This window comes from Gracilinanus agilis, chromosome 3, assembly GCF_016433145.1.
Source record: "Gracilinanus agilis isolate LMUSP501 chromosome 3, AgileGrace, whole genome shotgun sequence".
In the NCBI taxonomy this organism is placed as follows: Eukaryota; Metazoa; Chordata; class Mammalia; order Didelphimorphia; family Didelphidae; genus Gracilinanus; species Gracilinanus agilis.
The window spans coordinates 183,000,846-183,026,551 of record NC_058132.1 but is presented as its reverse complement, the minus strand read 5'-3'; the positions used below and the strand labels follow the sequence as shown (position 1 = coordinate 183,026,551).

At 34.1% G+C, this 25,706-nt stretch overlaps 1 protein-coding gene across 2 annotated transcripts in view; it reads right to left on the bottom strand.

The window, feature by feature from the left end:
• Positions 1-1,186: 1,186 nt before the first annotated feature.
• The window catches only part of DYNC2H1 (dynein cytoplasmic 2 heavy chain 1), a 390,998-nt gene continuing 366,478 nt past the window's right edge, over positions 1,187-25,706 (bottom strand). For both annotated transcript variants that reach the window (XM_044668721.1, XM_044668720.1), the window contains 2 exons: positions 18,314-18,430; positions 1,187-1,633 (listed from right to left, as the gene is read on the bottom strand). In XM_044668721.1, the coding sequence (XP_044524656.1) occupies positions 1,475-1,633; positions 18,314-18,430 (276 nt within the window). In that variant the 3' untranslated portion in view covers positions 1,187-1,474. The remainder of the gene's footprint in view (positions 1,634-18,313; positions 18,431-25,706) is intronic.

Genomic DNA, 25,706 nt, shown 5'->3' with positions numbered 1-25,706 from the left:
AGTTTCTCAGAGTAGTGGCTGCAGTACTTTTCCTCTCAACTCAGATTTTGAGTCATTTTCCTTTAGTCTTTAGTACTTGTTTGCTATATTCTGGTTTATTCATTTTCCTTTTTTTTAAAAAAAATCACTTTCTCCATAAGCTTTTTCTAATGACGGTCTCCCTGTCCCCCCTATCCATTTACTTGTCCTTTTTTTCCCTTTTGATTTATCACATTTATTGCTGTTCTTAGGTGATGGAGGGGACCTGGGTTTAGATATAACTCACATTTATCTTGCTGGAAATAGTTTATAAATATTATCTGATTTGATTCTAGGAACTACAAGTTGAAGAATTCAGACAATCCAATAATATTTCTATTTTGCAGATGATTAAATGGAAGATTAGAGATGTTAGGTCATGTGTTTAAGATCACAACGGCCAATAATTAAGTCACTACTTGAACTTGGCCTTTTCCTCCAAAGTCTAGCACTCTTTGTGCTAATGCAAGCCTAATATTGTTTTGCTTTGATATGGACAATTTTCCAGCTTTTGGTCCACTGGCTATTATGTTGATTCTGATCTTGATTTATTTACTCATTGTTTGCATTTTTCATATATTAGTTTAAGAATTCCTCTGCCTGAACCCAATTATTTTCTTCATCATTTCCCTTTCATTTTCCCCACTATTCCATTGTTATCGTGTTTCTAATATATTTCATTTGTTACAAATGTTTATCAACCATGGAGAACCAAATACTTTTATAGGAGAATTTGGTTATTGAAAGGGGACATCTGGCAAAAGCTTTGTAGCCATATTGAATCCTCCACTGGATCAACTGTTCTTTGTCAGCTGTAGCATTTTGAATAGGCATGCTTTGGTTTTGTTGATTGCTAGGGAGATTTCCACCCAGATGTTCCCTGATGAAATGATTAAATATGCCAGGGTGGCTCCTTCTTTGATTCATTTATTTCTTAATTCTAATGTTGAATTCCAATAGTTATTAATTTATCCATGCTAACTTAAAATGTATTACTATTTTCAGCTGGGTATTTAATATGAGACTATTTATATACCGAATTTCAGAATTCCTGAAAATTAGAGAAAATTATCTTATCTTTTATTAAACAACTATAATATAAAAATATTCAAAGAATATACAGCTTTGAATCTAAAATTCTTCTTTTCACTATTTTCAGCACTGTAATAGGAAATATTAAACATTTAACAAATAGGAACATCTAATAATAACCATAGAATTGTTTCCAATGCATAGCATAGTTCCCCATTTTAACATTAAATCCATTAAGTTACTTTTGCACAAGGTACAGCGTGCTGTGACTACCCATTAAGATGAAAATCCCATTAAGTTAAAAAATGTTAGTTATGTGCTAATATTTAAAATTAACATTCCAAAACTAGATAAGCCATACTTTTAAAAGCTTAAATATTTAATGTTGATTGTTGCCAAGATAGTTTTTTATTGTAATTTCATGCTATTGATTTTTTAAAAATAAAGCAGCTCCACACTGAATCCACTGATCTTGGTTGCCCCCACATGGTACATCGATATTTGTCACCACGCGATCCCTCTCTGCACTGGAATAGACAGGCAAGGAGATGCACTCATCAGGAGAATATGGACCATATGCATCCTGTAACAAATCAATGGTTTTATTTGTAAAATATATCAATTTTAGGTTTACCATTCTGAAATAAAGCATCAAATATGATATGAAAAATAACCCCCAACTCACATTACCATTTGCCATTCCACCAGCTTTTCCACACTGCTCAAATTGAATCACGTAACTGGCAGCTGAATATTGGTAAAGCTGGGTTTCCTAAAAAGCTGTGGACATTCCACAAAGTGAAATGTGCTGCATTAGGATTTAATTGGTTCCTCCTCACTAGAGGTCTCTGAGCACAAACTGAACAACTCGTTGGGAGTGAGAAATTTCCCTTTAACTTTATTTGGATCTTTTCAGTCATTCATTCAAGAAACATTTATATTAAGTATCTACTGTGTTTCTGGAGAAGGAAATGGCAAATCACTACAGTATCTATGCTAAGAAAATTCCAAAAGAAAATTCTGAAAAGTCAGACACAAACAAAAATGACTAAATAACAAAAATGTACTGTGTACAGAGTACTGTGCTTTGTATCCAGAAAGATACAAGAAGTGTGAAGTCCTTATTAAGGAGGAAATAGAGAGTCATTGAAGATCTTTGAGTAGAGAAGTGACATGAGTATATCTATAAGTAATAAAACTTACTGTGAAAGTCATATAGTGGTATACTAAAAGAGTAAATGCAAGGGTAGAAATGAAGTTCAGGGGAGGAACTGCTTTAACAGTTCCCAAAGGTACATGTAGCCAGTGGAAATAGAGAAGGGGTGTGGATGGGAGAGATATAACCATTTAGTATTTGGAAACTTGATCATCCGTGAGAGTTAAGTGTGGACTTTGTTATCACTTACAGGGTTAGGTTTATAGGGATAAGTCCTAAAAAAAATTAAACTATTCTTTCAATAACCTTTGTTTGATCCTGACATCTCAAACTTCATGCTCATTTCTCTAATCCCTTTCACAGACAACTTCCTAGAAAAAGTCACTGGAAAAAGTCACTTCCTTACCACCCACTCACTCTTCAGCCTCTTGCAATTTTAATTATATTTACAACCTCATCATTCTTCTTGCTTTCAATTGGTATTTGGGTATCAATACTAACAAACTCTTCAAAATTATTAATAATCTCAGATGTGAGATCCCTTCTCCCCACTTATTTCATAACCCCATTTGACATCTCTGCAGCTTTTGACATAGATGACCAAGCCCAGAAGGCAGAGATGATAATTCCAGAATCTAGTCCTGGAAAGCATTCAGAGAAAATATGCTGATTTGGGAGATGGAGTGTGTCAGTGTGTTGTTCAGGGAATGGCAAAGAGGCCAATGTCACTGGACTGGAGAGTTTTAGAAGGTGAGAATAAAGTAGAAGACAGAAAAGGTAGAAAGGGGACAAGTTGTACCTTTGAAAGTTGAAATTCTGTATAAATGTCATTGTGGTTAAATGTTTTTTACTATGACACAAATTTCCATACACTTATATTTTTGCTATGAGAATTACAAACTAATAATAATGCAGAGCAATTTATCTTTACGTAGACAATAGAAAATTCACAACAATAAAGAAATACAAAAAAACCCTGAGATACAACTTCATACCTACCCCACTAATCCTTTAAATATTATCAATTGATACTTCAGTGCTTCCCTCTTTATTCTGAAGAGAAAAAACTGAATTCCTTCACTTCATAATTCTTTTGGAGTCAAGAGGCTTTTTCATATCTGCCCAATGGTGCTATTTAGTAAAACTGCAGGTTCTCCCTAATCCGTTATCATAGATGAAAGACTTATCTCTAATTTTTTTTTTCTAATCCAAAGAAAATGCCTTAAATAGTCTTTTCCTTCAGGTCAGCTCTTGACTTTCATTCTTTTCCATGTTTAGAGACAAACAGAAAGTACAAAGCTATGGACACTTGTCAACACAATTATCTATAACTATTTACATTCCCCAAGATCTGTTTTTAACTAAACAGCTTTCTTCTCTCAGAGTAGCTCCAAGGCACCTGACACTAAGGTTGGCTGAGTGTCTTCCCCTACACTTCTGACATCTTCCACAACTGCTCTATGCTTTTCTTTAAGATAAAGAGCCCAGATACTTTTAAAGTACATTCTCAATCCCCTAATTGCCAAATATTATTTATGATTCCCAAAAAGTGAAAGGGGCCATATCACCCAATAAATGAAAAAACTGGAAACAGTACTTCATTTAGATCCTGACCATGAAAACTTCTACCTTCTGAACATTATATTAAATGCACAAATTATGTTTATATGTAACTTTATATTCCACAAAGCACTTTATGTTTTTCATTTTATTTAATGTTTTAATTAATTTTTATCATAGCATAACATTTCCTATATTAAGACATCTTAATAGGTATGGGAAAACATGCTATGATATATTGTTGGATTAAAATAATTGGATAAACCTAACATTTAATGAATAACTGTTAATAAATATAACGAGGTGACCCAGTGGATAGAAGATGGGTCTTGGAGTCAGAAAAATTTGAGTTCTAATCTTGCCTCACATATTTACCAGTTACGTAACCCTTTGCTTCAGATTTCTCATCTATAAAATGGGGACAACAATAGTACCTTGAGTACCTCAGGATTGCTGTGGAAATCAAAAAAGTTAATATATGTACAGTTGTGAGTGTGAAACTCCCACCCCTTTCATGATTATAAATAGTATTAGCCTTTATGATTATCTTTATAACACAATCATTAGTTTTTTGAGTTAATAGTCAAATAATATCATTTGCTAAGAAAATATATAGCTTTTGGTGGTATTAAATCTTGCTGACAAGCACTTTGACCTTAAACCTGTAACCCAAAAATTTCTACCAAGTCCACCATGCCCTGCTGAGAGTAAGCTCAGGAAAGTCAGTAAGGAGGTGGAGGGCTGCTTTGGGTGCAAGCTCAAGACAGTCAGAAGGGATATGGAAGACTACTCTTGGGTTCAAATATCAGTCATTCAACTGCTGACTCCTAGTATTTCATAATAATTGTCAGCAGAAAAACAATTAGACCCCCAACCCCTTATTGCAGAGGCCTTGAAAAGGTTAACCATAAAATCTGACATGGGCTACCACCCCCATAGTGATTATTTTTGTACTTTCCAGCTTATTCAGCTCCTGCATCATTAGTTAGGACCTGCCTATGTGAAAGATTTGTACATCCATTCTACTTTAATTTTTGACTATCACTTTGTCACTGTCATATGATTTCTTTACATAAAAAAGGCTGTCTCCTGTAAAAGTTAAATTTGGGAAATGTATCAAACTACATTTCCCGTGGTCCAACGGGTTTCCGTTTCCGGTTCTTTGGGCTTGGGAAGGCTTACGTCTTTACGCAGGGAAGGATTTAAATCTCCTGGGTTAGGAGGAAGTGGCCTCTTTTGCCAGTAGGCCTCTCCTTTGCTAGTAGGGTCTTGGCCAGCAGATTTGGGAGGTAGAGACAGGAAACAAAATGGAGGCGGCAGTTTTGAATGCTTACAAGCGTGTGGTCTAATGATTTTATCTATCAGCATGGCTTTAATTAAAATACTAATATATATATTTATACAAGCACTTATCATTTTTCATATTAATACTCCTAAGGCTTGGGGACTTTGGTCTTGGCATTGACCAGAGTACAGCTTTATTGTTAAAACTGGCCCCCTCCCAATAAACCTATTTAGCTTGGATTTTTGTACTGCTATGATAAATTTTTTCCACACAGTGTTTTGCAAACCTTAAAGTGTTGTATAAATGTTAACTATTATTATTATTATTATTATATATCTTTCTACAAAATAATAATAATTATTATATATCTTTCTATAAAATGGCAAGACAAGAATAATTTGGAGCACATACCTGATTCTATGTGTAAGTATATGTTTCCTGAGTACAACTTTAATAGAAGAATTAAAAATAATCCTTAATGTTGTGCTTCAATCTAAAGTGGTTAATTTAAGCATACTCTCCATCTATATAACAATTTGGTTAGGGAAGCAGCTTACAGTGGTGGGAATCACATTAGACTCAGAGTTATGGCAGGTTCAAATTCTTGCTCTAGGATTTAGAATCACAGGATTATAGATTATAGCTAGAAGAGGATTTAGAGGCCCTGTCCAACTCCTTCTTTTTATAGATGAGAAATAGAGGTCAGAGAGGTTAAGTGAATTACTCAGTCATAAAGGTAATAAGTAAATTACCTATATAAATGTAAGAAAACTCCTCTATTCCTTTGGGGCTCAAGTTCCTCTTATGCAAAATGAGCTCTGAATCCTATTATCCCATGATCCTACAACACCACATTAATGAGGTCAATCAATCAACAAATATTTCTGAAGCTCTTGTCATGAAAGGAATTGTGGCAGGTTCTAGGGATTCAACAGACAAAATGAAAGACTTCTTGCTCCCACAGGGCTTACAGTGAATAGAGGGAGGATATACATACACACAAGCATGCATATATTTATATGTTCATGCATATATATGTACACACATGCATGTATGCATTTCACGCATATATTCACACACTACATGTAAATAAAATCTTTAAAGAGAAGAGGAGTCGTGAAACAGGGCTCCCTATCTGACTGTCTGTCTTTAACCTTATGTTCACATCTGGTCATACCCTATCCATCCCAATAATTCTCAAGCCCATCATTCAAACTCCATCCCCACAACCCCAAATCCAATTCCTTATCCCATCCTCCTCAAAGTCCCACCCCAAAGTCCCAATTAACACTCTACTTCCTACCCTTTAGCCTTTGGAATACTTTTTCTTTTGGCAATGAACTTTGCTTCATCCTAAATCTTTTTCACCCACTCCTTCCATTTTCTATTTATCCCTGAAACGTGGCTCCCTCCGATGACACAACCTCCTTAGCCACCCTTTCTAAGGGGTGGCTACATTTCCCTTATTCTCCTCATCTAACTGGTTAAAGAAGAGGAATTAGAAATACATCTTTCTCCCATTGCCATTTCTAGGTTCTTCCCCTACCTCTACTATTCAGTAATCTTTGTCTTTTTTTTTTGAGGTTTTTGCTATTAATATCTACCACTCAATCAAAACCCTGACTTCTGTTGTCTATAGATTTCCAGATCATTGCTGTTTCTTCCTCAATAAATTTGGTCTCTAGATCACAATTTATCTCTCATCCCAAATCCAGAACTCATATTTGGGCACTTCAACATGCATACTGACTCCTTCAACATACATACTCAATTCCTCTGCCTCACCTCAGCCACATACAAAAACGGTCATACCCTTGATCTTGTCATCAGTGTACCACCTCTGTATTCGAGAATTCCAAAATTCTCATATCTGATCATAATCTATTGGCTTTCCATTTCTTTCTCTGCCTTCTCTTACCAAACCCAACTCTTTGTCCATACTGTGATCTCTAATTTCTCAACCCAGTTCTCTCCCCACTCTCCCCTGTATTAGCCATTCTCTCCTCCCCACTTTGACTCCATGGTGAAGCAGTTCAGTTCTATTCTGGACTCTTCTCTTCAGTCCTTAGCTCCTTATCACAGTGATTATTGATTCCTGTCAAGAATTAGCCTTGTGTCGTCAGTCCCACCTTTGTTCCTACAATGTGCCACTATAATTGGAGGCAGAGAAAATCATGTTAACAAATTTATGTTACATGACCTCAATCGGGCCCTTAGTGCTGCTAAGCAATCCTACTATATACCTCCTTTATCAACTTACTTTATATCCTCCATAGCAGCTCTTTGAAAACTTTTCATTCCTCCTCAAACTTCCCGAAGCATTCTCTCCATTGACCCTCTTAGCTAAGAACCTTGCCTCATAGTTTACAGAAAAAATTAAAGTGATTTGCCATGAGCTCCCTCTTTTCTCCTCTTTTTCACTTCTCATTTCATGTGATTCAGATGCTTTCTGGTACTATCTCTGTCTTTGTTTCATTCAAAGAGGTAGCCTTACTCTTTATCAAGATTAACTCCTCTATCTGCACAATCTCATTCTGTCATCTCCAACAGATTACCCTCTAATACCCTCGTTATTTCATTCATATTCAATATCTAACTGTCTAACATGGGTTGAGGCAGACAGGATTGGGGATGTAGACTAGAAAGGACCACACCAATGCAACTATCAGTAATATGTAAATAAGTCTTGATTGATGACACATGTTAAAACCAGTGGAAACGCGAGTTGTTTTGGGGGGGGGTCAAGCAGGGGGAAGGGGAAAGTAAAAACATGAATCATGTAACCATGGAAAATTTTTCTAAAAAATAAAATATTAAAAAAAATCTAATTGTCTACTGCCTACAGACAAAAATCCTTCACTTGTTTCTTCTACCCTGCTCAGCCCATGTCTCCATCATCTTATATCTCTCCTGTTATTTGTGGCTAAACTCCTTGCAAAGGCCTCCAAGAATATGTGCCTCTGTTTTCTTTCCTCTCACTCTCCTCTTAATCTTTTAATTATCTGGCTTCTGATCTCATTATTCCACTGAAATGGTTCTCTCCAATGTTACCAATGAACTTTTAGTCACTAAGTCTAATGGTCTTCTCTAAATCCTCATTCTCCTAAGCCTCTCTGTAGCTTTTGACACTGTTGATTGCTCTCCCCTCCTTGATACTGTCTTCTCGCCAGCATTTCAGGACACAATCCTTTCCTAATTCTCTTCCTCTGCTAGGTTCTCATCCAGTTCATACCCTTTAACCGCCAGTGTTCCACATATGTCTATCATGGGTTCTCTTCTTCTCTTTTACTTCACTTGGTGATCTTATCAACTCCCAAGGATTTAATTATCATCTCTATGCTAATGATTCTCACATCTACCTATCCTGCCCCAACTTTTCTGCCAACCTCTATTTTTTCATCTCCAACTATCTCCCAGACACCTTGAACTAGATGTCTAGTAGACAGCTTAAACTCAATATATCTAAATCTGAACTCATTAACTTCCCCTTAAATCTTCTTCCTCTCTTAAATTACTCATTACTGGAAGGACAACATGATCCTCTCAGTCCCTCAGACTCACCATCCAGAAGTCATTTTGCCTCCCTCACTCTCTTTTATTTCCAATGTCTAATCTCTCACCAAGGCCTATTAATTTCACCTCTGCAATACCTCTTATAGATGCCCCTTCTCTCCCCTGATGCTGTCCCTTCTCTGGTGCAGGCCCTCATCACCTCCGCCCTGGATTACTGCAACAGCCTGCTGGTAGCTCAGCCTGCTTCCAGTCTTTCCTCACTTCATTTCATCCTCCATTCAGATACTAAAGCAATTTTTGTCTTCTCAGCACTTAGCATAATGTATGGCAACAATAGGAGTTTGATAAATGTTTAATGACTGACATATACACACATAATATAAATGTGTATATGCAAATGTGGGCATATTTATGTGTGGATATATAAATATGCATATACATAATATATGCACATATAATACTATATATATATATATTATAAAATAGATGGGGAAGAAATCTAAGGCAGTTAGAGGAGAGGGCCCTAGCACTTGGTGGATAAGCTAATGTTCATCTAAAATGGGGTGCTTGAGATGTAACTAGAAGGAAATAAGGAATTCTAAGTGGTGCATATAAAGGAGCATATGCTACGAATGGGGGACAGACAGGCCTATCTGTAGCTCAGAGACTAGAGATGGAGTACTAGGTCTATGGAACACAGAAAAGCTTAAAGAGTAGATAAAGGGGAGTCATTTATAACTAGACAATACATACAAAGCTGTGAAGGACATTAAAAATAAAATGAAGGACTTCATATTTTATCGTAGAGGTCAAAGGAAGCTGCTGAAATTTTATTGAATAGGGGAGTGACACATTTATGATAACCCATTTTGTTGGCTGTGTGAAGGATAGAATGGAATAAAATGACAGAGATCTAAAGCAGGAAGACAAACCAAAAAGCTATTAGGAAAGCCCAAGCAAGAGGTAATGAAGGTCCATACTAGAGTGGTGGTTGTGTGAGCAGTGAGAAGCCATCAGATGCAAAAGATATTATGGATGCAGAACAAATATGATTTGGCAACTGATTGAATATTAGAGGTACAAGAGAGTAAGGAGTCGAGGATATCACCAAAGTTACAAACCTGGGAGACTGGAAGAATCCTAGTGTCCTCAACAGAAATAGAAAAGTTCAGTAGAAGGGAACATTTAGGAGGAAATTCAAATGTCTCAATTTCATTTGGATGCTGATACCTATAAAAGTTAATTAACTTTGAAGATATACATAAAGTGTGTTAAATAGGCATCTTTTAAAAGTCTGTACCACAGTTACAAACATGGGAAAGAAAAGGTGGACAGTTTGCATAAGCTGCCCCCATAAGAAAAAAAAAACTCAAAGCAATTATCCTACTGAGGGTAAATTCAGTAGTGGTAACTTCTCTGAGGATTAATATGTATTACAATGAAGAAATAGAAAACCCTATTCTCTTGATAGCTAGGAAACAATGATCTTTTATCTTACCATCATTAAAAAAAGGAAACACCAAAGATGAAATTTCAGCTTAATTTCATTGTAATATGTAATATGTAAAAGTAAATTATTGAAAAGTCCTCCCATCAGCATATGCACAAACTCTCCTGTGACTTATCCAACGCATGTTTTCTGAATTCTCATGACTCAAACTGAAGAAAAATTGTATCTGTTATGAAAGATGTTAGGAAATCACAACTTTAATGCACATTTTAATAGGCATAATTTAGTAATTCAACAAGGGAAAATGAATATCTCAAAACAGGAAATAAATGACATGCCAACAATGAATATTTTGAAACACTTTGTTCTGCCTAGATCCTCTAGCTGTTTTTTAATATCTTTTTGTAAAGAAATATTTCCTTTAACTTTTTACGTAACAGAAATATTAACTCTTAGCAGCACAGCACAACAATAAATAGTATAATCTGGGGAAATTATAGCCTAGGGACCAAGGTGATGACACAGTATAGAATTAGTTGTCCATGAGTGTTTTCAGGAAAATACTGTATACACAATATAATATCTGTCAGTATTAAGTATAGTATGAGATATGTATATATGCATATTGAGGGTAAAGGATAGTTAAGTGTAAAAGGATCACTCCAAGGTTGAGAACTTAAGCAATAAGATGGAAAGAGCAATAAGATGGAAAGGAATGACATAGGCAAGTTAGGGAGAGAGATGAATTTGGGGGAAAATATTAAGACGAGTTTGATACCTCAATTTTTGTACCTGATAGGACAGAATACAAATGGCTGAGAACAGAAATCCAAGCTAAGTAGAGAACCGGCAAGAAGGTACCCAGGGTACAGCCATTGGATAGCTAGGTAGTACAACTGGGCTTAGATTCAGGAAGATCTGAGTTAAAATTAGATGTCGAAAATTCATTAGTTGTATGATCCTGGATGAGTCACTTAACCTCTGCCTGAGTCAGTTTCCTCAACTGAAAAATAGACACTATTTTTCACAAAAAAGGGACAGTAATAGCATCTATGTCCCAGGGTTTTTGTGAGGGTCAAAGCATCTATAATGCCTGGTCCATAGCAGGCACTATATAAATGTTAGCTATTATTATTAGTAGTAGTATTCTTTGATGATTTCAGATCACCAGATTTAGATGACTTAAATCTTAAAAGTACTGAAAGAAATTTGTAGATATGGTTGCTAAGCTAATCATTGGTTATTGAAAGATCCTGGGGAATGGAAAAAGTACTTCAGGATTAAAGAAGGACAAATATTCAAAAAAGGGAAGAGAATGGAGTCTGCAAGCACAAGGTCATTGTGCTTTATTGATAAAATTCTGGACATATTAAGAGGATGATCAATGAATACCCAGGAAAGGAAATGGTGATTACAAATAATCAGCAAGGTAGTACAGCACACTGGAAATAACAGTGACTCTGGAGTGAGAAGAACTTCAACCTCTGCTTTTGATGATTATTACCTATTGACAATGGGAAAAGTCCCCCATCAGTCTTATTATCCTCAATATAATTAAAGGATTGAGCTATTTAACCTTGAGGTCCCTTCCAGCTCCTAATCTATGACCCTGTGATCTTAAGTTATTCCAGACTAACCTCATATCCTTCTTTGACAGTGTTATTAGAATGATGGATCAGGAAAATGCTATATATATATATATATGTAAAGACAAAGTTTCTAATGCTATCCTTATGCACAATCTGGAGAGATGAACAGTCGTCAATAACAGGGTTGTTTATATAGAATTGCCTGGACTTAAAAAATAGTCATTAATCTGTGATTCTGTTGACAGGAGTAAAAGGAAAAAGAGAATTGGTACATAAGTCAGGATATCCAGAACTAGGGCAATGAATGAAGAAAATTCAGCAACTTTTGGAACCCCTGGAGTCTCACTACTGCAGGGACTAAAAAATTTTAGTGTTTATTAGTACATCTACTCAGGGTTTAGGGATCTGTGAGATTCACATTATAACAGACAGGAATCTCTAGGCCAAAAAGAAAGGTTTCCCTGAGTCAGTTTTATGAAAGACCAGATTTCTTGGTCTTAGGCTACTGAAATGCCTCACAAATAATTCAATATTATCATTACGAACCAGTTATTAAACTCAAAACTTTGGAGTCAACCTTGGAACTTCACCAAAAATTTTCATTTAGCCAAGAAGTCCCATGGATGTTTCCTTCATTTCATCCTTTATGGTTGTTTTTTTAATTCCTATTGTCATCACCTTAGTTCAGACTTCCACTGATTGCAACAGCCCCTTGATTACTGCTATAGCCTTGATTTTTCAATATCCTCTTATTTGTTGCCTGCTATACCTCGCTTGACTTTTTGCCACCACAGTCCTCTACCCATCAAAATTTGGCCTACATTCCTTACCTATAATAGCAATCACTTCTTATCTGAGGAATTATAAGTTATTGAAAGTTTTCTGAGTTTCCCCTATACCTGTAGTTTCCTCAGCTATAAAATGAAAAGGCTAGACTAAATGATTTCTAAATTCCCTTCAAGTTCTAATTCCTATGACTTCAAAGTACTTTTGAATATACTATTTGAATCACATTCCTACTTGCCTGTCCCTAAAATAGATGACCCTTGATTTTGTTTTTCATATTCAGACCTGATCTTTGCCTAATACTGTGAGTCTGGCTAGGTAAATAGTGCCAGATTTCTTATTCTGACCATTGAATCCTCAGTTCTGAAATGATTCCTACTTCTGTTCAAATCTACCTCTAATCCATCCTACTATACATGTTGCTACCAAATTAATCTCCCCAAGCACTCGACTTGACTAACACATGTTTTAAAAGCTCCCTACGTACAAGGCATCACACCCTAGACACTGGGTCAGGATAGGTCCCATCACTTTATTCAATCATCCATTCAACAAGCATTTGCTATGCATATATTATGTACAAGTCATAAAGGACACAAAGACATTGAAAAAGTTTCCTGTACTTACTCCTTACATTCTACTCAAAGAGCCTGAATTTCATCAGCCCACTCCCCTACTCTGTCATTTGTTCCTTCTCCATTAATTATAAGATGAAGTTCAAATTTTTTAACCTGGCTTGAACTTTCAATAGTATTTATAATCTGGCCCAAATGAAATTTTTCAATCATAATTTAAAAAAACCCTTTACTTCAGACAGATAAATATTTCTGAGTCCCATGACATGCCACACTAGTTCTTGCCTCCTCATAAAGCTCTATTTCCTTCAACTTTCTTCTCTACCTATCTAACTTCTACTCATTCTTCAAGGTTCAGCTCAATTGCTATATTATTCAAAGAATGTTCCTTATTTATTCAGTATTCTCTCTCCATAAAGTATTGTGTATGGGTTGATTTAGAATCTTCCTGAAGTTTCTTTCAACTCTCAAATTCTGTGATTCTATGAAATCATAACATTTGGTGTCTGTATCCTTGACTGTGTAGTAAGATCCTAATCAATGTTAAGGTTTAGAGGCTCATAATGTTAAGGTTTAGAGTCTCAATCTCTAATATATTTAGATTACTCTTGTAACATAAGTATCATCATAATGTGAGTAGAAGGAATATGACACAGTGGATAAAGAGATGGTTCCAGTGGCAGAAAGACCTGGATCAATCCCTGCCTCTGAGACCACCATTTTAGGATGGAATATGGTCATGTTTCACCTTCCTTATGCCTAGAGTAGACATTCTTTCCTTCTCACCAGATGCACTGAATTAAGCAAATACCCTTCTCTCTCAACTTCCTTTTCCAGCCCTATTTTGTTTTGTTTTGTTTAATGTTGTCTTCTTGGACTAGAAAATTAGCCCTTGGAAGATAGGGACTTTCTTATCTGGTCTTGTATTTGTGTTTCCTGTGTAGATAGGCTTTAAGTGTTTTCACTCTTTTGAGTGATTAGAAATCTCATAAAAGCTAAAATTTTAAATCACTGAAGCAGAGTAATTTTACTATATAAATCTAAGAACCCAGAGTGGCGTTTTAGAAGGAATAATCCACTCCATCAGTAGTCACAGAGGACCTAGGTTCAAGTTTTGGTTTTGCTATTCAATTAAACAAAAACTATTAAAGTGCTTCTTTGTTCAAGGCACTGTACTAAGATATATAGACACAAAGACATAAAGGACATAGTCCTTGACTTTGAAGCATGGACATTTCTTGAGAGAGGGGGAAAGTATAGATTTCTAGCAGGAAATAGCACCTGACCTTTGCTTTTAAAGGAGATAAGGATTCCAAATGGCAAGAATATGTTCCATATATGGGATTTTATCTGTCCAAAGGCATGAAGAACATGAAATCCAGTGTATGAGGAACAATTATTAAGTCAGTTTTACCAGAAAAGAGAATAAGCGATGATTAAGTAAAGGATTAGAAGGGGAGATATTTGAGACAGGGGAGTGATCAAAAGGCTTTTTCAGTAGTCCAGGCTAGAGGGAAAAAGAGTCTGCCTTAACTGTGGTGGAAATATTAGGTGAAAAAACAGACATGAGAGATATGGAGGTAGAATTAACAAGACTTAGCAAGGCTATGGGAACAATGGAAACAAGCAATGAAGGCGACTCTTGTGTACTTGAATGGATGATATTTCCTTCAGTATAAAAAAGGGAGTTTGTAGGAGGTATGGTTTGGAGGAAAATAATAAGTTTTGTTGATGAGGTTGAATTTGAATGCCTACAGGAAATCTGAGAGATGACCAACAGGCAAATGGTGATATGAGACTTAAGTTCAAGAGAGAAAGGAGGGCTAGCAATACAGATTTGGAAGTCATCTGCATAAAGATAACTGGACCCAGAGGAGTTGATGAGATCAATAACAGAGAATATAGAAGAGAAAAAGGTCTATGGCAGATCCTTTGATGCTCAGATGTAGTGTATATGAGCAGGAAAAGAAACAGATATAAAAAGAAATAGAAGGAAAACCAGAAAATCAAAGACATGGAAGCCAGAGTAAGACAGAATACCCAGGAGAAGAAGGTGATCGGTAATATAAAGGGCTATAATAAAGATAGAGAAAGATGAAAATTGAGAAAAGATCATTGAGTTTGGCAGTTAAGAGAACAATGATTAGTTTGAAAAGAGCACTTTCAGCTGAATGGGGATGGATCCCTGTTTTCAAGTGGCAAAGATGATGAATTTAGTTTTGGACATAATGAGTTAGAAGTATTTATGGAACATACTAGTGGAAATGTTTAATAAACAATAGAGTAATAGCCTGGATTTTAGGAGTTAGGCCTGGATCAGTAAATCATCTATGTAAAAATGATAAGGTCACCAAGCAAGAGAGGATAAAAGCCCAGGAAAGAGCAAATGAGACTGAGGTCCGACAGGTAAGAAAGGAATCAAGTGTCACAAAAACACAGACAGGGCAGAACATTTGGGAGCTGAAAGGAGAAAAACAGTGTCAAATACTGCAGAAAGATTAAGATTATAAGAACTGTGAAGAGGACATTAGATTTGGCAATAAAGAGAGCACTAGTATGCTTAAAAATTAAGTTGCATTAGGGGCAGCTGGTTAGCTCAGTGGAGTGAGAGTCAGGCCTAGAGACAGGAGGTCCTATGTTCAAACCTGGCCTCAGCCACTTCCCAGCTGTGTGACCCTGGGCAAGTCACTTGACCCCCATTGCCCACCCTTACCACTCTTCCACCTATGAGACAATACACCGAAGTACAAGGGTTAAAAAAAAAATTAAGTTGCATTAACCAGAAAATTGATTCAAACAATAATTGAGATGAGCCAAGGCCACAAGAGACAAGGTTAACCTGTAAAAGTCATTATTAGCAATAAAGATAAAGAAAATAGCACAAAAACCTTTCATTTACATTAATAACAAAAACTATCAATTAAGGTACATCTTTATGAGAGAATGCAAAGTTAAAAAAAAGGCAGATGAACAAAGCTGTGATCACAGAAAGGGAGAAGTGAATAGAATGGATAAGGAAACCTGATGGATTTAGAGCAATAGAACAGTTATGACATCTAATACATTTATTTATTTAAACATATATAGGTACAAAATAATTTTAATTGGCTGTTAAAATACAGCTATTACAAATAGGAGTCTTCTTTTAAAATGTAAATACTTTTGCAGATAGTAGCAACTAAGTAACCAGCAAGTTGGTGGGAATAGGTTTATCAGATTCTTTCTTTCCAGACTGGATAGATGGGCAGTCTGAAGAAAAAGAAATTTGAGACAAGGTATTAAATCCTCAATATAAAGTTTTGTTTAGGGATGGCCCTGATCTGATTAAAATACTTCTTATGTTTGGAAAGAGAAATCAAATTAATTTTAGCCATTTCTGCTCCAGCTTAAAGTTTTAAATCACTTTTTTACTCACAGAATCTCTTTTAAAATCTTTAAAAAAATTTACTTTCCTGAACTATCTCCCATTTAGTGAGTTTATAATTTAGCGACAACATTGGACAGAAAACATAGTGGAAGGATTATTCCCAAAACTTTTATGTCATTATTTCTTTTAATATAATCCTACTAAAATAAAAGCTTTGTTCATAAATATAATACTGTATATGGCTAATTCATATTCCATTTGTAGCAAAGGGTTTAGTTAGCAGCAGGTATTTTTCTTCTACCTAATGAGAAATTCTTAATTTTATTTTTCACTTTGTGGATTTTGTCCCAAAACCATGCCAACTTGCATTTGTCCTCATTAAATTTCATCCTCTTTTAACAGGAATGGCATTTCAATTAATTAAGGCCGTTATGAATTTTATGTTTGTTTCCCAAAGCATTAGTCATTCAAGTCTGAAGTCCTAAGTAAACTTGGTGAAGAAAATCTTGATTCCTTCATATAGGTCATCACTAATGAACATAATAAGGTTCAGGACAAATTCCTGAAGGACATGACATTATGTAACACAGGCTCTTTTATGGATAATTAACCTTTGTGTATAGCTTGCAAGCCATTACAGTCATGAAGGTTGTAATAAGGCCAAAATGTCATATGAAATGTAATAAAAGGCCAGAATGAAATCAAGAAGATACTTTATAGCTATGGCTCCCCCTTGTATATGTGGTCTCTTATACTATGGAAAAGGAAAAAAAATTTGACTGGAATTTCATATCTATCCTCATTTCAAATGATGCTTCTTAAATGATGTTACTTTATTTTTAACACAGGGCATTCCAGGTGTTTTTTAAATTAAAAGTTTTGTTTGAATTATAATTACAGGATTGGACTTTTTATATACTAAATAATGCTATTATATCAACACTTTGAAGCTATTTTCATGTAAGAATAATATTAAAGACTTGAGATTAAGAGATAAAAGATACCATTTGACTGTTTTAGGTTTTTAAATGATTAAAAATAATAATTAAATTAGAAAATTATGTGAACTTTTCTATTGATAGGGATATTCCTTTTTATTTGTTTTTAGGAAATAGGAGAGGTAGCTTGGTATTGTGGCCAGAGGGCTGCCCTTGAAGTCATGTCTTGTCTCTGACAAAGACTGGCTGTATGATCACAGGCTAGTCACCCAATATCCCTGTGACCCATCAATTATCTAAGATTGTAATTCAAAAATGAGTTGCTAGTCTGCCTTTGTTGAGGGAGTTTTCTCATTTAGAGTTGCAAAAATTGGGTAGTATGTTAAACATTGAGATTTGTTTGTAACTAGGTATAATGGTATATGAAATTTTGATTTACTCTGCACATAATTTTAAAAAAATGTTTAAAATTTATTTGACATGACAACTAGATATGATGGTATTAAGTTACATAAATCAATCTTATTTTTTTAAACTTATTAAATATTTCTTACATTCCATTTTTCAAAATTCTGCTCATTGTTAGAGCCTTCAAAGAATGGGGAAACAAAATTAGTATATTCATAAGATTTAGTTTTAAAAGAAAAATGGGAGATTATCTAATGGAACTGTCTCATTTTACAGATGAAGGAACTCAGGTCCAAAGAAGTTAAGTAACTTGCCTATGATTATAGAGATAATACATAACAGAGCCATCCTATGAACTTGGGTTTCTTTTGATTCCAAATCCAGGGCTCTTTACTCCATCTTTGTTAAACATTTTCTAGTTAAGGCTATATGGAAGCTTTAGAAAATGATGCTAAATTTGAGTCTTTTCATAATAAGTAAATTCACGTAAGACCTTAAATAAAAATAAAACAATAGGTGAAATGTTTTTCTAAAACCTGGTCAAATGTATCAAACTGAATGAGGTATACTATTACATTTTTTAAAATGCAAATCGTAGGATTTAGTAGAGACACCTCCTAAAAAGCTAATTAGTACCTGTTGAATCCAGGACATATAACAAGGAAGGACTGAAGATACACTGGGTGAGTCATGTTGATTTTCAGAGAGTCGATTTCCATCAAAACTGCATCCTTCCAATAGTAAACCACTGATCTATGTTAAAAATGTAGAAAATGTTTAAATTTGAGTTATACTATCAGTAATTATAATATATTTTAATAAGGTCAAAGACAACATTTCCTATTGTGAGCAAGGCTTCAAAGAGAAGGAAACTCAAATTTCCAATGTTATGTGTGAGAAAAATGCTAACTTACAACAAGACAGATCAGTTCCCATGGCTAATTTTCTTTAAATTTAATTTCCATTTTTAGTAAATGCTTCAGGAAGTAACTATGCATCAGCAGTGATGTAACTGTAGGTGGCATGGAATTGAATTAATGAGAACATACTGATCCTAGCAAAATACACATTTATGAGTGATGTCAGTGAGAAAAGCAAATCACAATTTTGGAATATGCATCTTTCTATTCAGACATTTGGCATTACCTTTAAAACATCAGAAGATTTTTTTAATGCATGAATATAAAATGCTTTTGAGTGAAATGTTACATTTTCTGAATTATTCAAATTTGTACTGCATATTTCCATTAGGCTAGAACCACTTACCATATTTTACATTACTATAATTGCAAATTGTATAAATTTTACTACATGTGAACATTTGATGGAATTAGTTGCACTAATCCGGATGAGGCTGTAGAAGTAAAAATAAAATAAAAAGGAAACATATGTGCTGAAGAAGTTATAGGCATGGCCACAGCCATTGGGAAGTTTTTGCCTCCAAAGTCCTTGGCATCTCTGAGAGGTTCTATCAGTGAAAATGATATTAAAGACAAAACACCTTATATGATGATCAACTATGAATGACTTAGATGTTATTAACAATGCAAGGATACAAGATAACTCCAATGGACACATGATGAAGAGGGCTAGACATTGCCATAAAGGAACTGATGAAATCTGAATTCAGATTGAAGTTTATTATTCTTCATCCTATTTTCTCTAAGAATTTTTCTCTAGTGTAAACAATGTGTCTTCTTTCACAATATGATAAATGTGGAAATATGCATCGTATGATAACACACAGACAATTTATATCATGTCACATGCCATATTGTTGTGTGGTGGGAGAGAATATGGATCACAAAATGTCAAAAAATGACTATTAAAAATTGTATTGGCATGTAAAAAAGTTAACCTGCATTAAAAAAAAAGACAAAGCACCAGCATCTGCTTTGCTTCTGAATGCTTAGGTCCATGGGGTCTCTCTATGAGACTTGAAGCTAAAACCTTCCATATGTGCTCTCCTCATTAGAATGTGAGCTCCTTTAAAATTTGGACTGTCTCCCTTTCCCTTTTGGATCCATAGTGCTTGGCACATAAAAGGCACTTAATAAATGTTTTTTTCCTTGCTTCATTGAAATTCATCTTAGCCTTTCTTGATCTTCAAGCTATTAGTGTCCATTCTCATCAAAAGTGAGTTCATATGAGTCTGTATATACTAATTTATGTACAAGTTTCCTCCCTTATTAGTCAGTCAACAAGCATTTATTATATGTGCTAGGTACTGTGCTAAATACTAGAGACAGAATGTAAGTTCTTTGAGGGTAGAGAAGTCATTTTTATCTTTGTTTCTGCAGCACTGAAAAAAGGGAGACTAAAATGTAAGAGACCCAACAAATTCTTGTGGATTAAGGATTAGTAGATTATGTGTTTGCTGATAATATGAATGGTATATTTAATTGATTTCTTATTTTTCTAGTAGTTAGTTCAGTGCTCTTTTCCTCCTAGATGATTAATAATTGTTGGATCAATCTAAAGTATAAAAAACTTTTTGAAGGACAATTTCAATATGTCTATAACAATAACTTTTATTTTTTTAAATTACATATGTCTTTAAAAAAAAACCCAGTCGAAGGATTCCTTTATTTCATCTGAAGCCAATAAATACTTATTTTATTAATTTATAGCTTTTTCAGTATTTTTAATCATAGTTAATTATTTTTATCTTCTCAGGTTAATATATAAAATTGTACTTGCTAATTAATGTAATGAACTTCCTTGTAAATATTTCTAAACTATTTAAAGCCTTGACTGACCAATACAAAAAATCATAGAATTTTGGAGCTGGAAATACTGGGACCTGAAAGAACTAATATTTCTAAATGTATCTAAATGGGTACATTTCTAAATATACGCATCTTAAATCAGGGAGTAGTTTAGGAACAGAAAGACTCTAGCTTTTAAACAGTGGCATTTAACTGACTTCTTGTAGGTATCTAGTGGCTTTCCTGTAGAGAGGGCTCTCAATCTGACCATAAGTTTAACACAGTTCCCTTCTGAAGATATGGTCTAATGGGCCAGTGAGCCAAAATAAATCTAAACAGATTCAGTCAGTTCCATCCTCACTTTTTGTTTACTCTTGGGTCAATTTTAAGTCGTAATTTCCTTCTTCCTAGTTACATTTTTAGTGAATGTTTTTCTATATCCTTTAATGAATGGGACATTTACTTCTTAATGGTTCTGTCCCTTGTTAGCATTTTCGTTGTCTCTCTCCTCTCTCTTTCTGCCTTGTTTCCTGTTTCTTTGCCAACCCTATTGCCCCCTTTATTTAGGTAAAAATTTGATGAAAAATTAAAGGTCAGTGAGAGATGTTAATCTTAATTTTCATAAGATTTGTATTTGCTATTATCTCATTCTTTGGTTCAGTATTATGTATTCATTCTTTGAATTCATTCAGCAAGCACAAAGTCAGTTCTTGGAGCATCTAGCACTATGCTAGATGCAGGGAACTGACACTAACTTAACTAGTCTTATGTTGCTAGACTTAAAAAAAAGTTGAAATAAATATTACTTTTATAAATGCTAGAAGATTTTCTTCCTAAGAATGAATTATTCTTTTTTCCAGTCATATTTCATAGTAAAAAGATAGCTGTTTAGGGAGATAAATCAACTATAAAGATAAACTTCCTAGAAATAACATGACAATATAATTCTGGCATGACTTGGGACTTTTCTCGATCTTATAAGTCTTCAGATATAATTTAATAGTGATGGGATAGGATCAGTATTTATCACGGTTGTCTCCATCCTGCAATGTAAATTAAATTAATTCTTTCCCTAAAAGTCAAGAAATCCAATAGACAAGTAGTCGAAATATGTAATATTCATATCTGCTTATCCTATCCAACTTTTATCTATGTCTACACATAAAGTGAGTAATTGGTGATCCTACCCAATAAGCTGGGGGCCATCCTCACATTCTGCTGTCATTTTGATACCACTGGACCATTCAAGACCTCCATCAGTTATCACTCATTCTTGTCATATAATAAAATCATCTTTTTTGGTCATATATTTGTTTTGGCAACATCCTTTAAAGAACTTCTATACAGCTAACTAATCAGAGTATCTTGTAGCTTAGTTGAAATGTGGAAAATTGGTAGGACAGGAATTCTTATTATTCTGTGTGGCATAGATGAAACAGCACTGATGTACAGTCAGAGAGGGGTTGAGTCCATTTCTCAGCTCGGCTACTTACCACCTGTGTTACTCAAGCAAACCATTTAAACACTCCTGGGTCTCAGTTTCCTCATTGTGAAAATGGGGGAGTTGGACTAAATGACCTCTATATCCCTTCCAGTTCTAAATTTATAATCCAATGGACATTGCTTGGAAACAGAATATCAAAGGCAACAGATTATATTTCTACATCTCTGAAAAGAAAGTGTTAAGTCACTTTAATAGAGTAAAAAACAACTGACACTTAGCCTGCTATATGAACTAGAAAATTTGTTTTGCTATGGGAATATTATCTATTTACTGACTATCCTCATTTACTCCTTCAGTGGGTTAAGTTTACAAATCCATAATATCAATGTAAAGGATTAAGAGGCAAATTATTAAATTAAAAAAAAACTAGCAACTCTTTCAGCTCTAGTACTATGGTATATGTATAATTCATGCATTAATAAATTAGGGGGTGACATTGGAATAAGTGTGATTTCAATGCTATATTTTGGAAGTAAAAGTATGAATTTTAATTTACATTGCATCAAAACATAGTGGATACCACTTAAATTTTAATTTGGAAATAAAGCATCCTCCAAGAATACATACATTGGGAATATTATATGTAAAAAAAGCTTTCAGATATTCAAATAAATTAATCTCATTTTCTCTTGAATTCAATACTCCAACTTTAAAATGACAAGGATGACACAGCTGAGGAGATCATAGACAGATACATATCATTACCACCATTATATCTCTATATCTCCCTTGTACTCTTTATATCTATAACAACATGTAAACTAAGAGGAGGCCACAGGAAGTGACACAAAAGAGGCCCCTTTAAAAAGAAACCTCAGTGAGCTGGGCCTTCTCTTCTGGTTCGTGATTGGACTTGAAGGAAGTCTGGAGCTGGTGAGACTGTTCCACATGGTGAGTGTTAAGACTGAAACATCCTGAACTTCTCTTAAGGAACTTCCTTTTAATAGAGACTCTGTGACTGAAGCTTTTGCTTTATTTGCCTTCAAGGCGAATATATTGGGAATAGTGTTTCTAGTATATTTCTGTTTCATATGATACCTCTTTTTTTTTGGTTCTAAATAAATAACCTTTTATGATATTAAAAAGGATTCCTCCTTATCTATTCTTTTTTTAGTATATCCCTATAAACGTCTGCCAAAAGTTTTTTCTGTCTTTGTTGAGGTGATATCCTGGTTTGGAATATTTTTGTTCTTAATATTCTAATTATGTTGATTGCCTTCCTAATACTGAACCATTCCTGTAAATTCAAATTGGTCAGAGTGAATGATTTCTTGGATAAATTGCTGTAGTTTGGAAAAGTGGATAGTGTGCCAGACCTAAAGTCAAGAAGACCTGAGTTCAAATCTAGCCTCAGATACCAATTGTATGACCCCAGGCAAGTCACTTAACTGTTTCCCTCAGTTTCCTCAGCTGTAAAGTGAGCTAGAAAAGGAAAGGGCAAATCAATTCACCATATTTGTCAAGAAAACCTAAAATGGGGTCACAAAGAGTTGGACATGATTGAAATGACTAAAGAACAAAACTGTTGATTTTAAGACTATATATACACACACACACACACATTTTAAAAACGAGCTTAAGGGTGTCTTTTTCAATTTTTTAGAATAATTTGTGTAGCAATGGTATTTTTTAAATTATGGAATTCTCCTTTTAATCCATTAGTACCAGGAATTTTGTTATTGTTTCCCTTTGGTAGTTTCTTTACAGCGATTTTCTTTTCTGAAATGGAATTGTTTAAGTTCTCTATTAGTCTGGGCATTTTATTTCTGAAGGTAATTTATTTCTTTTCTGTTCTGTTTTTTTTTCCTGTTATTGTTTTTGGAGGGAGACCCTACAATTGCATCATAGGTTCTGATAATTATTTTTATTTCCTCTGGGCTCTTGTGTGTGTGCCTATGTTTTTTTGCCTTTCTCATTTGATATTTTCTGCCTTTTCTTTTTAAGAAGCATTGCTAAAGATTTATCATTTTTTGTTAAGTCTTTTCAAAGAGTCAACTTCTGGTGTTTTTTACTTCTATATTTAGGTCTACTCTTTTTTGTTTCCAATATATATATATATATTTCTCCTCTAATTTTAAGAAGTTTTTTGTCTTCTTTTGGATTTACTTATGTTTCTAATTTTTAGATGAATAATCAGTTCATTAATTTTTTTACTTTTCTATTTTTCTAATGCTGATATTCAGAGATATAATTTTCCCCCTGAAGATACTTTAGCTGCATCCCACTAACTTTCAAGTAATTATTATTGCTATGGTTTGTTCTTTGATTCACTCATTACTTAGGATTTCATTATTAAGTCTTTATTTAGGTATGTATCTTTTTTTGTGATCCATAAACTTAACTCTAGTTTTACTATACTATTATCTATAAAGAATGTTTATAATATTTCTGCCTTTTTACATTTATTTGCTATTTCTCTGTGTCCTAATATGTCATAAATTTTGTAGATGTTTCACCTACTGCTGAGAAATATATATGTTCTATAGCACTTCAACTCAAAAGATGCAGTCTTTAGCTCTGATTTCTCCAGCATTTAAAAAATTACTTATTTTCCTTTTTTCTTAATTTCTGCAAAGTTTCATAATATTGTATTTCTATCTATGTCTTCTTGCACATCAGTTAATTTTTCCTTTATATATTTAGATGTTATACTAATAGAACATATACATTTAATATTGATGCCATTTTTCTTTACAGTTTAGTTTAGAATATTGTAATTTATCTGTTTATATGATAAATTTTCATTTTTGTTTTTTGTAGCAGCACGAGTGCAAATTCTGCTTTTGTGGATTCACTTAATACATAGTAAATTGTGTTGCAGGCTTTCTTTTTTATTTCATGTATGTCTTCTATTTTAGATGTATTGCTTATTAGGAAGAGATTATAAAGTTTATTGTTTAATCTATTCACATTTGTAATTATGAGTTAGATTCATATTTTCTTCCATTCGTGTCACCGTAATTTTTTTCCTGAAATTATATTTTCATTTTCTCTTCCTCTTCAAAGCCTACTTTTTTTCCTCTTATATTTTACTTAATCAACATTATTTTTGCTTTGCTTATTCTACATGAAAATAAACTTCTTTCATGTATTTTTACCCTCATCTCAACTCTTACTTCTTTTTAGTAATGAGGATAGAAGCATTGTATTATGGTAGAAATTTTCTCATGGTTCAATTTTATCTCACTGCCCTCTATATGATCACTTTATTTCCCATTTCCCATGCATCTCCTCTCAGGATACATTCTGGATGCCAATTGACCCTTGGATCTCTGATTTTCTATCTCCTGAGGCAGACTATTTTCCATGCAGCCACAACACTCCCTCAGAGAAGACTATCTTGCTAGGACATTCTCTTTTATTACTTCTTTCAATATTTGGTCAGACATTGTTTATTTTGTCTTCTTAGAGATCTATTATCTAAATTGTCTCTATGTATCTTGTCTTCAAGGTACATATTTTGTTTAAATAGAGATCAAGAGTTCTTTTAATTTCATTGCTATTTTGTTTCTATTCTTTCAGATTATCTTCCACTATGCTACATTTGCACTTCCAACCTGTTGTTTTCTTTCACTTCTTTGTAGTCACTTCCACTCAGATTCAAATTCTTTTATTTTGCTCATTATTTCTGTTCTTCAGGTCATACATACTGCTATTTGTTTCTTTTCTTAACTTCTCTCAAAATTCAAATGTCCTCTATTGAACCAATGCTACAATTCCATGCTTTCTTGAGACTCCAGAGTTAAGTGTTTCATCAAGCACTGGTTTAATATCCTTTAGGGGGGGGACAATATTTATTGAGTGGTTAATAATCTTT